General features: G+C 53.5%; 1 protein-coding gene across 1 annotated transcript in view; it reads right to left on the bottom strand.

Annotated features, from left to right (window-relative positions):
* CDH23 (cadherin related 23) overlaps window positions 1-16,380 on the bottom strand; it is a gene marked incomplete at both ends in the record, with an annotated part of 290,863 nt that overhangs the window by 114,024 nt on the left and 160,459 nt on the right. The window contains 2 exons of the mRNA XM_080694821.1: window positions 824-1,064; window positions 2,591-2,703. Coding sequence (XP_080550947.1) covers window positions 824-1,064; window positions 2,591-2,703 — 354 coding nt within the window. The remainder of the gene's footprint in view (window positions 1-823; window positions 1,065-2,590; window positions 2,704-16,380) is intronic.

Here is a 16,380-nt window from a genome sequence, read left to right as displayed (position 1 = left end):
CAGGCAGAGGGGGTCCTGAGGGTTGAAAATTGGCCCCACCCGGGCTTGGGATGATGTGGCAGGGCTGGCTGCAGCTCCCCCTAACACAAGCTCTCCAGCACCCCACATTCCAGGGCAGACTCCCTCAGGTAAGGTAACACAGATATCTCAGACCCCTTAGCTTTCCTGTGGCCTGGGATCCCCTTGAAAGCACCTATGTCCCCTGAATAAGCTTCTCACAAGCAAAAGGGGGTCATTTTTTTTTTTTTTTTGGTGGTGGTACTGGGGTTCCTGGAAGCCCTTCTACCTCCGGGCTACACTCCCAGACCTATTTTTACATTTTTATTTGGAAACAGGGTCTCCTAAGCCAGCGCACGCAGCTGGCTTCGAACCTGAGCGATCCTCCTGTCTCTGCCTCCCAAGCGCGGGGATTACAAGCGTGCGCCACCACACCTGGCAAAAGGGGGTCATTACTACAATGAAATTGATCCAAACTGGCCACTTATATCAGAGTCTCTAAACCAGACACATCCATCCTCAACAGGAAGGAGATGCCCATCAGAGTGTGGGATACTATACAGATGGTTTACTTCTAAAATGGCTGTTGGTGCGTGCTTTCTAACGTACGCATTAGATTACTACAATGACCACGTATATAACCTCTAAATAAAAGGCCACATGTTGGAAGTGTGTGCTTGTATGTTTTCATAGGGGGCAGGTGATGTCTGTAACACTCTAGAGATCAGCAATTTTTATGGCCATATTTATCCTCGGAACAGAGCAGGGAGAGGGGGTGGCAGTGTTTGTTTTTATTTCCGCACTGAGGGTCTGGGAGCCCAGAGACCCCTGGCATCCCTCCCAGGGTTGCGCAGCACTGCTGGGGTAAGGGGACTCACCTCGTCCTTGTCCACCACCTGGATGAAGAGGGGGAGGGCAAAGCCGACCTGCGCCAGCTCGGTGATGGCCACACTGTACTCAGAGCTGTTGAACTCTGGGGCATTGTCGTTGATGTCGATCACCAGGATGTTGAAGGTCGTGGTGACGGTGGCGTCTGACGGGGTGCGGTCGTCATTCAGCTCGGTGCCCTGCAGATGGAGGGTGGTCACACCAGGGGTAAGGGTGGCCCCAATCACCATGACAGCTGTTGCTGGCCAAGGACTTCCTCAATGCTAGACACTGCTTTAGACGAGTTACCCCTTCTAACCCTCACCCCAGCCCCAGGAGGAAGATTCCATCTTTAGTATCCCCATGTGACTGAGAGGGAAACGGGCTCAGAGAGCCTAATAACATACACAAGGGCACGCAGCCCGAGTAGATATCAAAGACAGGCAGCAGGATCCTAGAACTGACAAGACATGAGGAGGGCCAGATGGATCTGGGGGCTTATGAGGTGGGGGCAAAGCGAGGCCAGGACTTGTGTGCGGGCAGCTAATCAAGGCTTAACTCAGCACCCGCAAGGGCGAGGCACTGCAGCAGACTCAGGAATAGATGGACTGACTCAGAGACTGAGGCGTCCAGCCTATGGACCAGAGGTCTGAGCCCCCAGGTACTTGTTCCCAGTTCTGATCCCAAATTTCAGAACCAGAATCTCTGGGTGAGTCCAGGGAGAAGCATCTCCCAGCAGCTCCTAGGGGAGTGGGATGCACTGCCAAGTCGGGAGCCCACCCTTACAGTGTATACAAGATGGAACGACTAGGCACAGGGTTCCCCAGTGAGCTGGGGGTGCTATGGGATGGGGGCAGCTCTCCTTGGAAGCTGACCTCGTTGCCTCCTTTAGAGGAGTGCAGGACAGGAGGGCAGGAAAGGGTGGAAAGGGCCCCGGGGCTTGGGTGCTGGTGGGGGAGCTGCGTTGGCCTGTCCTTTGTGGCTAATCACACCTGAGCATCTCGAGGTGAGAGGAAGATGCTGGGGGTGAGGAGGACTGACCTCCCTCCTGCTTAGGCCGTCCCAAGGTCAAGGGGCAGGAAGGGCCAGGCTGGGCAGCCCCATGCTCCTACGCTGTGGAAGGGCCTCCTTCCTAGGGTTCTCCCCCGAGTCTTTGCCCCCTTCCAAAGGCTGGGGCTGGGGAGGTCACCCATGGCCCAGGCAGGATCTGTTCCCCTAAATGGGCTTCCCAGGGGATGGCTCAGCAAGCCACTGGTTTTCTTTAAAGGTGGCTGTGAGTGGCAGGGGCTGTGACTGCCGCCCCTTCCAGGATGGTATCAGCTGCTTCTGTTCTCTTCCCCATGAGCTGCTCTTTCCTAGTCCAGGGATGTGTGAGGCTTAGAAATGGGACAAAACCCCAGAAATGGGCACACTCAGAACTCCAAGTGGCTGCAATTGAAAACTTGGAAGCATAGGACAGGGGAGAAGAGGGACCTGGGACATGTCTGCTCATCCCTGAGATGAGATCAATTCCCCCTCCTGTGTGGTGCTGAACTGCCCAGCAGACCTGTCCTTGTGACTGTCAGCCCCTTCCCAATGGCCCATGGGGGTGACTGGAGTCAGTGCTGGGTGAAAGGTTGGGAGCGGTGTCCCGGGCCTCCACCTGCGGCCTTCAGTCCAGTGGGAGGCTGGCCTCACAGCACGGTAGAGCTTCCACCTGGCTGCAGGTGCCGCCACCCTGGCTCACCTTCACGGTCAGGATGAAGCCGTGGCTGTACAGGGGGTTCTCCCGGTCCAGCAGGCCATTCAAAGTCAGTGCCCCGCTAATATAGTCCAGGGCAAAGATGCTGTTGGTGTTCCCTGTGGGAGAGAGAAGCATTGGCTGTGACGAGGCCTGGGCGGGTGGGCATGGCGCTGGGCCCAGGGGGCCCAAGGAATGTTGGTTAATAGAAAGACCACTGGACAAATGGGTGCCCACAGTCCAAACAGTAGACAGCCCCGAGTCAGAGTGAGAATGCGTGGTCCTTCCCAGGCTCCTGGAAAGTCTCGTTTCAGTGCTCGTGTGGCTTTAACACCTAACACTTGTTTTCCTTCTTGACAGAGAGAGCAGGCTTCGGGCTCAGAGTCATCCAGGGGAGTAGAATCCTACCTGGATTCCATCCCCATCCTCAGTAGCTTGTTTTGTTTTCCTTGTGCTTATTTGTATGTTTTTGTCGATTCCATTTCAATTTTCTATTCTCATCAGTGATGCAATGTGTTTTTAAGTGATAAGCATGCTAGTTGGTATGGTGGCAGGTGTCGGTAATCCCAGTATTGGAAAAGTTGAGATAGGCGGATTGTGGGTTTGAGGCTTGCCTCAGTATTTTAGTGAGACCCTTAGCAACTTAGTGAGACCCTGTTCCAAAATAAAAATAAATAAATAAGATTGAGTATATAGCTTGAAGGTAGAATGCCCCTGAATTAAACTGCCAGTACCCTCCCAAGATAAATACATTACAAACATAATTCAATTTTAAAAATAAGTATTCCAAGATGGGCATGGTGCCACATGCTTGTAATCCCCGTCTGTGGGAAGCTGAGACAGGAGAATCACAGGTTTGAAGACAGCTTCAGCAAGTAGTAAGATTTTAATCAGCCTAGCAAGACCCTGTTTCAAAATAGAAAATAAGCTGGGTGTGGTGGCAAACCCTTGTAATCCCAGCATTTGGGAGGCTGAGGCAAGAGGATCTGGGTTTGCAGCCAGCCTCAGCTACTTAGTGAGGGCCTTTGACAGTGAGACCTTGTTTCAAAATAAAGAATAAAAAATAGAGCTGCTGGAGTTGCTCAGAGGTAGAGTGCCCCTGGGTTCTGTCCCCAGTACTGAAAAAAAAAAATAGAAAGAAAGAAAGGAAGGAAGGAAGGAAGGAAGGAAGGAAGGAAGGAAGAAAATTGGGCTGGGGATATAGCTTGAAGGTAGAATGCTCTGGGTCAATCCCCAGTACCCCTTCCCACACACAAAGTATTCGAAGTACTTATTAAAATTAAAACACAAAACAGGTATGGTATAATTCCAGTGACTCAGGAGGCTGAGGCAGGAGGATCACAAGCTGGAGTCCAGTCTCGAAACTCGGTAAGACTTATCTCAGAATAAAAAATAAAAAGCACCGCAGATGAAGCTTAGTGGTGGAGCATCCCTGGGTTAAACCTCCAGTCACACGCACCCCCAATTAAAAACACATATCTAAAGAACTGGCAAAAAGCTGGGCGTAGTGGTGCGCGCCTATAATCCTAGTACTTGGGAGGCTGAGACCGGAGGATGGAAGGTGTGAGGCCAGACTTAGGAGCTCAGTGAGACCCTGTTTCCAAATAAAAAAGGCTGGGGGTATAGGTCATAGGTAGAATGTCTCTGGGTTTAACCCTAGTACTAAAGTAAAGTACCGGCAAAAATGAAAAACAACACAGGCCTCACCTGAGCCCTCTGCCGCCCTCTGCCTCTGGGCCCTCTTCCTCTGCCACTGCGGCGCTTGTCCCTGCTCTTGGTCTCTCAGTGTCTGCTTCCCTCTCATCTCCCAGCCTCCCGGCCCAGGCAGCCTCTTCTGCTCCTGCTCCTGCTCCTCTCCTGCAGCAAGCCTCTTCTCTGCGGACTCCCAAGGCCCCGCAGCGGTGACCCCTGTTCTGTGAACGATGTGCTTCCTGCATGTTTGCCCCATCTTCCTGTTTGGCCTAAAAGCTTCCTGACGATGGGGGCTTTCTCCACTGTTCCCCAAGGTACCGGTGCAGCACTGGCACAGGGCGGCATGCTGCTCCCAGGCTGCCTGGGCCGCCACGCTGGGCGTGCTCCCTGTGCCGGTCCCTCCCTTCCCTCCCTTGTGATGGGCTGGGCCACCTTGCTCTTACTCACTTGTAGATCCAGCAGCCCCCAGGCAGGCCATCCTGCGGCCCGGCCTGAGCTCAGCACGGTGGAGGGGGTACCCCGTGCCAGAGACTCTGACAACACAGCGTGTATGCCTCCTGGCAAGGGTGCCCTGGCATCCAGGAGAATCAGCTCTGGGGTTACAACAGGGAGATGCTGTCCACAGCTGGGAAGGCTCAAGTAGGAGGGCTCCCAGAGGAGGAACAGTAATGGCCTATGCCACTTGCCCCGGTGACCGACCTGACCCCTGTGCCTGGGATCACAGCGGCCTCTACCACAGAGGTTTGTGAGGATGCGATGAGGGTGAAGGTGTGCAGACGCTGGCTTGGGACAGTTCCCAGCACAAAGCGCTCGGTAAGTGTCGCTGTTGATGTTGTCTGGGTTGGGCCCTGTGGGACCGGTGGGACTAGGAACAAGGATGGATGGCACCGATTCCCCGGGAGAGATGACACCCAGGCCTTCAGCACAGGTGCGGCTCAGGGCTGCCGGGGGGAGCTCCCAGCATTCACATTCTTCCTGACCCTGGCTCTGAGGGGATCAGCACACAGTAGGGTTCACTTGGGAAAGTGCAGGGGAGACTTTAGACTCTGCAGTGGGGCTGTTCTCAGCCAGCCTGTGCTGGGCAGCCGGGTGGCCTGCCTTTACCCAGGTCCACAGCTAGAGTCTTCAGCCCACAGCCCCTTTGGGTTCTGCATCACTCAGTGGGCTTGTGGTCTCTGACCTGGGGCCAGGCCCGGGGCAGGGGTGCTAAGCTTGACGGACTGTGCTGGTTGCAGGCGGCTGTGTTTGTGAGTGGGAAGGACTTTTGTGGAGTGGGGAGGACGAGGCACAAGGAGACATGGAAATGCAGGAACAGAAGAGAGCTTCTTTAGCTGGAATTTTGCTGTGAGGACATGATGGGATGTGTGCTTTCATCTGCCACTCACTAATTCACTCAGCAATTATTATGTGTCTTCTGCATTCCACATTCATAGGGAGAGCAGTCCTCAACCTGGGTGGGCCAGGAGTGAGGTGGATGAAGCAGGGCCCCTGCCAGGCCCCTCAGGGGACTGGGTCCTCTGAGCCCCGAAGGCCCAGCAGAAGGGCCGCCCTGAGCGAGACCCACGAGCTTCCTGCCTCCCCAGCTCACCACCAGCATCCGTCATCTCAGTTTTTGTATAAATTTGTTCTTTCCAATAAAGGAGCCTATCAAATGTTTAACTAAATGTGATTCCGTTCTTTTCTTTGCAAGATTTCTCCTACAAATCATTCACAAAGTAGAAGCTCCTTGTTGAAAGAAATGCTTTACTGTCTGGCTGGGAAACCAGTTAACCAACGCCGGCACCCCCAGTGCACCTCCCCACACAGCACCTGTGCCCTGCTCGTGCCACACGGCTCACCCACAACACAGCCTCTATTTCTGGTGCATAAAACACCTTCTCCCAGCAGGGCACCTTCTCCGACAGGCCTGCAGGCAAACACTCTGCCCCAAGTGGTACATACTCGAAACATTGTGACACCCTTGGGGACTCTCCCCCAACACACACACACACACACACACACACACACACGCGCGCGCGCGCTTTTCACACTTCTCTGTGTTCACCTTCCAGCTTCCTGACAAGCATGAGCGACATACTCCCAGGGCCAAAAGCCAGAAAGGGCTACACCCAGAGAGCTGGCGAGACCACCTGAGCAAGGGGCCTGGACTGGGATGCGGCACCTGTCACCACGGCAACGACAGCATTCACCGGGATGCTGCCAGGCTCGGGCAGGGGTAGGGGATGGGCTCGGTGCATCCACAGATCATCCCCCTCATCCTTCAAGTTCACTTGGACCACCTGCCATATGTGAGGAACCAGAGGGTCAGTAGAAAAAAGCTTCCCCCTCCAGTCTCCAGTCTAGATGGACGTTCATCAAAAGCAGAAGCCCTGACAGAAGAGCTGTGCTGGAGCAGACAGCCAGTTAAGAGCACGCCCACAGGAAGGGACTGCGTGGGTGCACATCACAGTTCTGTTTCCAGCTGTGTGACCATGGTCATTTACTTACTGTGTCTAGCCTCAGTCCCCTATTCTGCACAATGGGGGTAATAATGGTGCCCGCCCAGGGTGTTGCTGTAAAGATGAGGCGAGTTTAGGCAGTGCCAGGCACTGGAAGCTCCCAGCCAATGCTGGTGCCTGTGCTGTGCTCCGGTGGTATTGTGCACAGAGCCTGAGCCGACATCGACTGCCTGGCGGGGACACCGAGCCCACCCCACACTCCTGCCAGGGGAGCCTCAGACCAGGGCTCAGGTTTACAAGGTACTGCCTGGGGCCGAGGCTGGAGCTCAGGCCAGGCCCAACCCACCTCGCTCTGCCCCCTCGTCCCTTACTCCCACGCCCTTCCCTCCTCCTGGGGTCTGTGGGCCTGGCAGCAACACACACAAACTTCCCTGCTACCCTGGAAAGCGATATCACGGCTCAGCCCTTTGGGCTCCCGGACCTTTTGTATCCAAGTCCCATGGGGCTGAGGGGCTGGGGAAGCCCGCGGGGACTTCACCTGTTCAGTCCCCCTGCTGAGCAGGAGGGCAGCTGCTTCCCCTGGGGGGACAGGTGCTGCCCTTGGTGTGTGTGGGTTACCTGGCAGGGGAGGGGCCCCTGGGCTGGGGGTGGGACCCCGCCTTTAATGCCTGTGCATTCTGGTAGCTGGTGCTTCAGAGCATCACAAGAGAAGTGTAGGTCATCTGGCCTCCTACTTATCCTGGGGTCAGCCACTCCCTTTAGGAGATCCAGGAGCCATGTACACTCAGATTTGCAAGACACAGGTCCAGAGGGTGGAAAGGCTGTGTGTGTGTGTGTGTGTGTGTGTGTGTGTGTGTGTGTGTGTGTCACAGCTTTCAATCCTCTTTTAAAAAATAGTGGCTACTACTTATTGAACGCTTACGGTGTGCCAGAGCTGGGCTGTTTGCACAATTCTTACATATTTTTCACAATCACCCGATAAGAAGATCCTACCATCTTCTCTTTGAGGAGGCAGACTCAGAAGTATTGAATAACTTGTCCAAGGTCCCAGGACCATAAGTAGCCAGCCTAGACTTAGATTTCTTCCTTTCTCCCCACAGACTTTTGCCCTATACATACACATCCAAGGGAAATGAAATCAGTATCTCCAGGAGACATCTGTATTCCCGTGTTCACTGCAGCATTAATCACAATAGCCAAGATATAGGAACAACCTAAGTGTCCATCAGTGGATGAGTGGATGGAGAAAATGCCCCATATATACACACAGTGGAACACTGTTTAGCCACAGCAAGGGTAATACCTGTCATTTGCGACAATACGGGTGAACCTGGAGGACATTATATTAAATGAGATACATCAAGCGCAGAAAAACACATACCGCACAATCTCATTCACGTGTGGAATCTGGAAAAGTTGATCTCACAGTTGAGAGGAGAGCAGTGATTACCAGACACAAGGGAGTGTTGGGAGAGGGGAGTACTGGGAGAGGCTGGCCGGTGGGAACAAAGCTACAATTAGATAAGAACACATTATGGTGTCCTATTGCACAGTAGGGCGACTATAGTTAATGAAATGTTACAAAAATAGCTAGAAGAGGGGAATGTTCTTACCCCAAAGAAATGATAAATGCTGTGGTGATGGATGTGCTAATTACCTTGATTTGATGCTCATTACACAAGGCATGCACATATTGAAAAATTGCATTGTACCCCATAAATACGTACAATTGTTGTGTTAATTAAAATTTTTTAAAAAATTAAAGAGGGAGTCCTAGATGAAAAATATTGTGCATTTTGGAAAGTTCTGCATAAATTCCTCCATGACTGAGTTTTACGTTGCAGCAGAATGCCCATCCCAGCTATCTGGAGAGGTGGCCTGTAGTGGGACCAGAGGGTGCCCCGACACCCACCGGCACTGAGGACACATGGCCCAGGCAGGGTTGGGCTCCATGGTCCCATGGAGGACGAGCGGGGATATTCAGGAGACAGCCAAGGGGTTATAGTAGGTGGGCAACCCGCCTGGTACCAGGTGTCTGGAGGCAGATGGGGGTGGTCCTGACAAAGATGTGGTCAGCAGAGGCTCAGGAGGAGGAGGTGGAGGGGGTGAGGAGGAGAATATTCAGCTGTCCCCAAAGTCAGGCTTTGTGGGGCTGGGGGGAAGGGGGGACGGGATGTGTTAGAAAAAAGGAGCAGGCAGGAGACAGAGTGGCCACTAGAGGGCGCAGTAGAGTCAGGCAAAGGGCTTCTGCTGGTCTCTGGCATTGGAAGGGCCAGGGGAAGGAGCCAGAGGGGAGACATTCAGAATGGGGTGCTGCAGGGACGGAGGGTCAGGCTGGGGTGGGGGCCTGGGGAGCTCATCTTCCAAGCTCCTGCCCCTCCCAGGCTGGCAGCCTCCCCTCCTCGCCACTCCCCTTGCTGATTTCATCAATCCACACTCGCCCCCTTATTATCTGGCTGTAGCATCTTGACCCATACTCCAGGGTCTGGGCAAAAAGCTGTCCAGTGAGTGGCTGGTGGTGCGTGTGGGAGCACAGGCTGATGGATCTGAATTGCTTTATCTGCTCCGCTGCACTAACGAACACCGTGTCCTGGCTTAGCTCTTGCTGCACTCCCAGTTAAAGGAAAACCCAAGGCTCCCATCCCTGCCAGCTCCTGCCCTCTCCGGAGAGCCAAAGTCACCTGCTACCGGAAGCCAGCTCTGGACCTGGGCTCTGCCATCTCGAGCTTCTCTGGGTCCCGAGTGCTGGGCTGGCACCTCAGGCTTCTCGAGGCGGCTGTCCTGTCAGCGTGGCCTTGAGGGTACAGGCTGAAGCCTCAGGTCCTATCCCCCTCCCTAAAGCACTGCTCACTCTACATTTGTGGGATAGCCTGAAGTTAAGTTCCTCCCTTGACAGCAATTAGGAAGGGTCAACCTCACACGGGGGGGGGGGCACACCTAGGGCCTAGCCCTGTGGTCAACCTCACACTCACACGGGGGTGGGGGGGGAGCACACCTAGGGCCTAGCCCTGTGGTCAACCTCACACGGGGGGGGGGGCGCACACCTAGGGCCTAGCCCTGTGTTCAACCTCACACGGGGGGGCGCACACTTAGGGCCTAGCCCTGTGGTCAACCTCACACAGGGGGGGCGCATACCTAGGGCCTAGCCCTGTGGTCAACCTCACACAGGGGGGTGCACACCTAGGGCCTAGCCCTGTGCTGGGCCTGCTAGGGAAGCAGGGATAGAAAGAAAGGAATAGAAAGCGTGTGGTTGTGACAAGCTCAAAACCTTTTTCAGGGCCTGAGTATGCACGCCTTCAAAGGCCCTACTGAATGGAGGCAGGAGGCTGGATGGGGTGACCTGGGGGGCCTCAGCCAGGGCTGGGAACAGAGTAGAACTGGACGAGGCACTCCCCTTCCTCCAGGTCTTCTCTTTTGGTCCGTTTGTGCCTGGGGTCTGTGACACCCAAGCAGAGACTACCCACTGAGCACGAACCTGTGCAATGCAAAAAGGATGTGCCAACAGCGGCTCTGCCATTTACCAGCTGCGAGGCCCCCTGCCAACTGCTGATTCCTGGGAGCCCAGCTCCTGGTCTGTCAGGTGTGGATCACAGCTCCTACCTCCCCAGGCTCTGCGAGGACCAGGTGTGACCACGGTAGGTGCAGCACCCGCTATGGTGCCTGGCACACAGGAGCAAAAATATCCGAGCAGGCAACCCCCAGTGGTGGCCTGTGTCTCGGGAGTTGTCAGGGGCTTTCTCCTCATAGGCTGACACAGACCTGGTTCTTTCCTGTGTTGCACATGGTGCAAAGTGTTTACATGCATACCTCTCAAGAAGCCCCTTGGAATAGGTACTACTTGTCCCCACTTCACAGATGAGGAAACCAAGGCACACGGAGGCTGGAAATGACTGGCACTGGGTCCTCCAGGGAATGAGGTGCTCCATGATGCTGAAGAGGTCAAGTCGCATCCAGAGGCACTCAGGTGCTTCTCTCCACCAGGCGTGGCCTGGGGAGCAGCTGCCTGTGAGCAGCCTCTGCCACCTGGGCCCCGGGCAAGCTGGCCTGCAGATCCACCACTGTCCGGCAGAGCTGGGTCATTTGACTTGTATAGAATTTTATCACTGTATTATGAAAATTGGGAGACAGTCTGAGACATGGGCTTTAGACAAGATAGCTTATGAATTAAAAATCATTACCTAGCTGCCTGCTGACAAAAGGGGCCGCATCCTGGGTGGCACCTGGACTGGGCTGCATTCAACAGCTCCACAACCAGCATATGGCACCCAGCGGTGTGGGTTACCTCGGCTTTCAACCTGGAGGAGATGGGATGAGTACTCACTGCCCCTCCTAAAGGCCCCTGAGCTTTCCCTAAAGCCACCTGGGGCCCTGTCCCTGTAGACCTTTGCCGGGTGTCTCAGCTCAAACGTCACTCCACAGAGGAGCCCTCCCCAGTCACCCTACTTCTCACCTCCCCTCTGTTTCATTACCCTCTTTTGTTTCTTTCAAGTGCTTACATGGTTTGAAATTCTCTTTTTGTCTGTTTATGTGTTGTTTTTATTGTTTATCTCCCTCCAACTCTGTCCCACTGACATGTAAGCTCTGGGAGTGTAGTGATTGGTTAAGTCCTCAGCTGATGCATAGTAAGTAATCAGTAAATGCTTTGGAATGAATGAATGAATGAATGAATGAATGAATGAACGAACGAACCAAGGCAAAGATGTCTGGGGGACACTCTGAGGGTATAGAGCAGAAGATACCAGGGTGATGAGGAGAGATGAGCCAATTAGCGATTCCGGTTGGGTCCATGATGTCCCTGCCCTGTGCAACCACGGGCACATCCATTACTGTCACCACTGTCCAGTTAGGAGAAGCCAGCCTCAGAGCCCACAGGTAGACATGAAAGGCAGTCTACCATCTTACAGGCATTTCACACCAGGGAGCTTCCATCAAACTCACTTAAATCAACAAGTGAGTACCTCCTAATCAGACTTCAATCCTGACTCCCATTCATTTGCTAATAAGTGGCTCCAATTTATGAAACACTCATCTGGGTAGCCAAGGATCACCATGGGTTAAGCCAGGCTTATCTCACCCACAGTGGAACACTGTACCTGGCTCCCCTTAAACCTGAGACCCTCAGAGACGCTGGTCCTCTGAGGATTCTTGAATGGGGACCAGCAATACATCACCAGGGATGGTGGCTAGAATCATAATCTCTCCATTTCCTGAAAAACTGTTTCTTTGCAACCAACGGGATTTCTCCAAAAGAAAGAACCATGGATGTGCCCACAAAATCCAAGTTCTTCAACTAGGTAGTGATTGATTCTGTCTGTGCAGCATTGTAAATGGAATTAAAGCCACTGAATTGAACACTCTAAAATGGAAAAATTCATGTTATATGTATTTAACCAAAAATAAAAAATCTCCAGTGTTTGGTGACATGTGTGAGTTTACCAGACAGCCTCTCTAACACCAACCGAGGGCTCAAAGACACATGCCCTATCTCATGGCAGAACTTGGATTTTTTTTTTTTTTTTTGTACTGGAGGTGGAACCTGGGGCTTTCTACCTTCGGGCTATACTCCCAGGCCTATTTTATATTTTATTTGGGAACAGGGTCTCACTAAGTTGCTGAGAGCCTCACTAAGTAGCTGAGGCTGATTTTGAACCTGTGCAATCCTCCTGTCTCAGCCTCCCAAGCTCAGGGATTACAAGCGTGTGTGTGTCACCATGCCCAACTTAGACTTTTTTTTAAAGGAACTCACATTGACTTTTTTTTTAAACAAATATAATCAAATAAGTCAAATAAGTAAAAAGAGAAAAGCTGAACTGACTCTAGAGCAGTGGTTCGTACAGCAAAGGACTAGGCCTAACCCCCCAGGGCAGGCTCCCTTTCTGCCTCAGCCACTGCTCCATCAGCCAGGACCACGGTGAGGAGCTAGACAGGTGCTGGAGGGGAGGGATCAGCGCCCAGGCTCCTGCAGCGGGCAGCGGAGGGCAGCACCTGGGCAGGACTGAGAGGGTGGGGTACCTGCAGGGTGGTGGAGACCATCCCTCCCCGGGCGGGAGTTAGGAGGGGACAAGGGGTGTCAGGAGAGGCTGGTGCCAGGTGACAAGTCTGGGTTTGTGTGATGACAGAGGGCAGCGAGGAGATCCTGGCAGATAGGCTGGGAGGTACGGCCTGCTGGTGACGAGGGCATGGGCTGGGACACAGTGAGCAGATGGGTACCGCCAGGGGCCAGCATGGCCTGGGGGCCACTGTGTGCTGAGCAAGGGCCCAGGCACTTACATGCATTAGTCTATCACTTTATTTTTTCCTTGCACTGGGAACTGAACCCAGGGATTCTCTACCTCCAAGCTATATCCCCAAGCCTTTTTATTTTTATTTTTATTTTTTTAGTTTTTATTTTTGGTGGTACTAGGGGTGGAACCCAGAGGCTTTCTATCTCCGGGCTATACTCCCAGACCTATTTTATATTTTATTTGGAAACAGGGTCTCACTAAGTTGCTGAGAGCCTCACTAAGTAGCTGAGGCTGGCTTTGAACCTGTGTGATCCTCCTGTCTCAGTCTCCTAAGCGCAGGGATTACAAGCGTGCGCTACCATGCCTGGCTAAGCCTTTTAATTTTTGATGTTGAAATAAGATCTTGGTAAGTTGCTGAGGCTGGTCTCATACTTGGGATCCTCCTGCCTCCTGAGCCGCTGGGTGACAGGCATGCGCCACACCGGGCTAGTCCGCTGCGGGGGAGGGAGAGGGCACCAAAACTGCCGTCATTCCATTCTTCTTGTCATTCCCAGTTCACAGGCAGGAAGACGGAGGCATAGGGAGATGAATGATTTGCCTGAAGCCACACTTCTGCCTGGTAAGGACGGAGCCAGGATTGAGCCCGGGCTGTCTGTCTCCAGAGCCGTAGCTCAGTCTCCACATCCGCTGGCCCACAGGCACAGGGGAAGCGGCGCTCCTGCCTCTGGACAAAGGGCTTTGTGTGTCTGTTCACAGGTCACCTCATCAGATCCTCAAAGTGCCTGTGGGGCTGTAACTGCGACCCCATTTATTGGACAGTAAAACCAAGGCTCAGCCAGGTGAGGTGACATTTCAGGACACACACTAGCCAGGTACAGTGGTGCAGGCCTGTATTATACTCTACTTAGGAGGTTGAGGTAGAAGGATGGAATTCAAGGCTAGCCTGGGTACCTTAGCAAAACACTGTCTCAAAAGAAAATAGGAAAGGGATGTGGCTCAGTGGTAGAGCACTTGTCTGGAACACACAAGACCCTGGGTTTGTTTCAATCCCTAGCACTAAAAAAAAAAAAAAAAAAGACACATTATTACTAGTGACTGTGCCGGGCCATGACCTTGGGTCTCTGGGGTCCAATAGCCTCCCTGGCTGCCCCAGGCTTAGTCTGTTGTGTATGTGGGTCTCCAGCCTCCATGGGAGATGAGAGAGGGGAAGAGAGAGGGGTCAGACCCTTCTAGCCACCTGCTCACACACTTGATACCTGCTTCCTGCCAGGGCTTGGGGCAGGTGGGCCCAGAACACTTCTGCCCACCTGGCCTGGGGTCCCACATGGGCCAAGGGTAGGAGCTCTGGTTCCCCAGGGGCTGCCTGTGCCACCTGCCGCCTGGCGGCCCACATAACTCTCCGCAGCTTGGCACCCTGGACAGGTCAGGGCTCTGGGAGATTTACGGCTTTGATAAAGCCATCTCCATCCTTCCATAAGCAGCACACAGTACCTGATGATCTGAAAGGCCTTGTCTTGGAGGGAGGGGGCGAGGAGGCACTTAAGAAAACAAAGAGGACAGTGCTCAGATGCCCAGGGAGAAGGAGTGCTGGAGGGGGGCTGGCTGTCATCCTGGGGCACTCTTTCCTCCTGCCTTTGACACTTGTCTTGATAAGACATGGGAAAAATGGCCCTGGGCTGGGCTTCTCTGGAGTGTGGGTACCAGAGACCATGCACACACCTCTGTACGGGTTCAGGGTGGAGGTGGGTGTGTCATGGCCCCCAGGGAGCCCACCACCATCTAATTCAGGAGGCTGTCACTCAGGGGAAGGACAAAGCACACTCAAGAACTCCAAGCGTGAAGCTTGGAGACTGGATTCATGCTGCTGGGTCTGTGGGTCTCCCTGAGCCTCAGTTTCCACACTGACAGTGAGACTGTTCTGTTAACAGTGCTACTTGGAGGTTCAAGGAGATCTGGGGTCTGAAATGCTTTACAAACTCTTGAGTGCAGAGCCAACATCAGGTGCTTGTCAAGGATGGCGGAGTGGGAGCCAGGGGCAGGGTTTTTGTTTTTTTTGTGTGTGGTCCTGGGGATGGAACCCAGGGACATTCTACCTCCGAGCTACACTTTCAGCCTTATTTTTTTATTATTTATTTTGAAACAGGGTCTCACTGAGTTGCAGAGGGCCTTACTAAGTAGCTGAGGCTGTCTGCTAACCGCGATCCTCCTGTCTCAGTCTCCCAAATGCTGGGATTACAAGTGTGCATCACCACACCCAGCTTGGGGCAGGTTTAACTGCTTGAACAATGTCAGTTCAAAAAGGTTGGGAGGTGTGGGGTGCGGTGCCAGTTTGCGCTGTGAGGAGGCGTGGTGCCCTGAGCCTCCTTTTCCGGTCCTATTTCTAAGCGTCTGGCCTCTCCTCCCGAAGATGGCTCACTCAGCCCACTGCCTTCATCATCAGGACTGTCTGGAAGAAGCTTCGGCACCACCACACTGAATTCGAATCTCAGTACCACTGATTCTGGCCACATGGCTTGGGGCAAGAGACTTCACTGCTGAGCCTCAGTTTCCTTACCCTCCCAGTAGGATTTGCCCCCCTGGGGTTGCTGGGACTCCAGGGTGGGGTGGAATGGTGCTCCCCACCTACCCTGCTGCTTCTCCCCACCCCCACCCAGTGGCCATCCTGACGCCACCCCTCCCACCTCCAGCACGGCAAGTTTCAGGAGTGGATGACTTTCAAATCAGTGGAAGGAGAGCCCATCACACACACCTTGAGCCGGGTAATTTATGAATCAATTGTGCTCCGTCAGGGCTCCGCAGCTCAGAAATAGATGTGGTCAGACGAGGTTCAGGGAGCCAACCTCAGACACAGTTATCTTCATAGAAACTGGCCACTGGATGGCAGGACCAACCTAAGACTGACCTTGAGGGACTCCCCGCCCCAGCAGAGCCCCCTGCCCCAGCCTGGACCCTGCTGAGGCCCAAAGAGAGGAGAGAGAGCTGCCCAGTCCCCAGGGTGCAGCTGGGGACCCTGCGCAAGCCACTTGGCCTCTCTGGGCATCAAGGTGCGTCCTCTCTAAGGCAGTAGTTATTCCTGTGTCTATTTCAACAGCAGATTCTTTTTCAGAAATGACCTCACACAGAACCCAGGTATTACAAGAGTAAAAAATGGAGCCAGCTGCTGTTGCAGATGAAGGGGTACTAGACACCGCACTCCCTGGGCTTTCAGGGAACCAGGAGGCTCCCAGACTCTAGGTTTTAACATGTTGAGGTCATGTATAAGTGCTTATCCGAGGATGTTCGGGGATTGGCCTTATGTGGTCTAGTTACCCTAGGACAGGAATCCCCGAGCAGGTGGGAAGGTTTCTGAGAGCAGAGGATCAGCATATCTTCATCAGGGTCTGACATTTTTTATTTTATTTTTTATTTTTTGGTACTGGGGATTAAATTTAGAGGCATTCTA

Source organism: Muscardinus avellanarius (assembly GCF_963383645.1).
Source record: "Muscardinus avellanarius genome assembly, chromosome: 4".
NCBI lineage: Eukaryota > Metazoa > Chordata > Mammalia > Rodentia > Gliridae > Muscardinus > Muscardinus avellanarius.
Note: the sequence above shows the minus strand (reverse complement) of the source record. Positions and strands in the feature narration are given on the sequence as shown.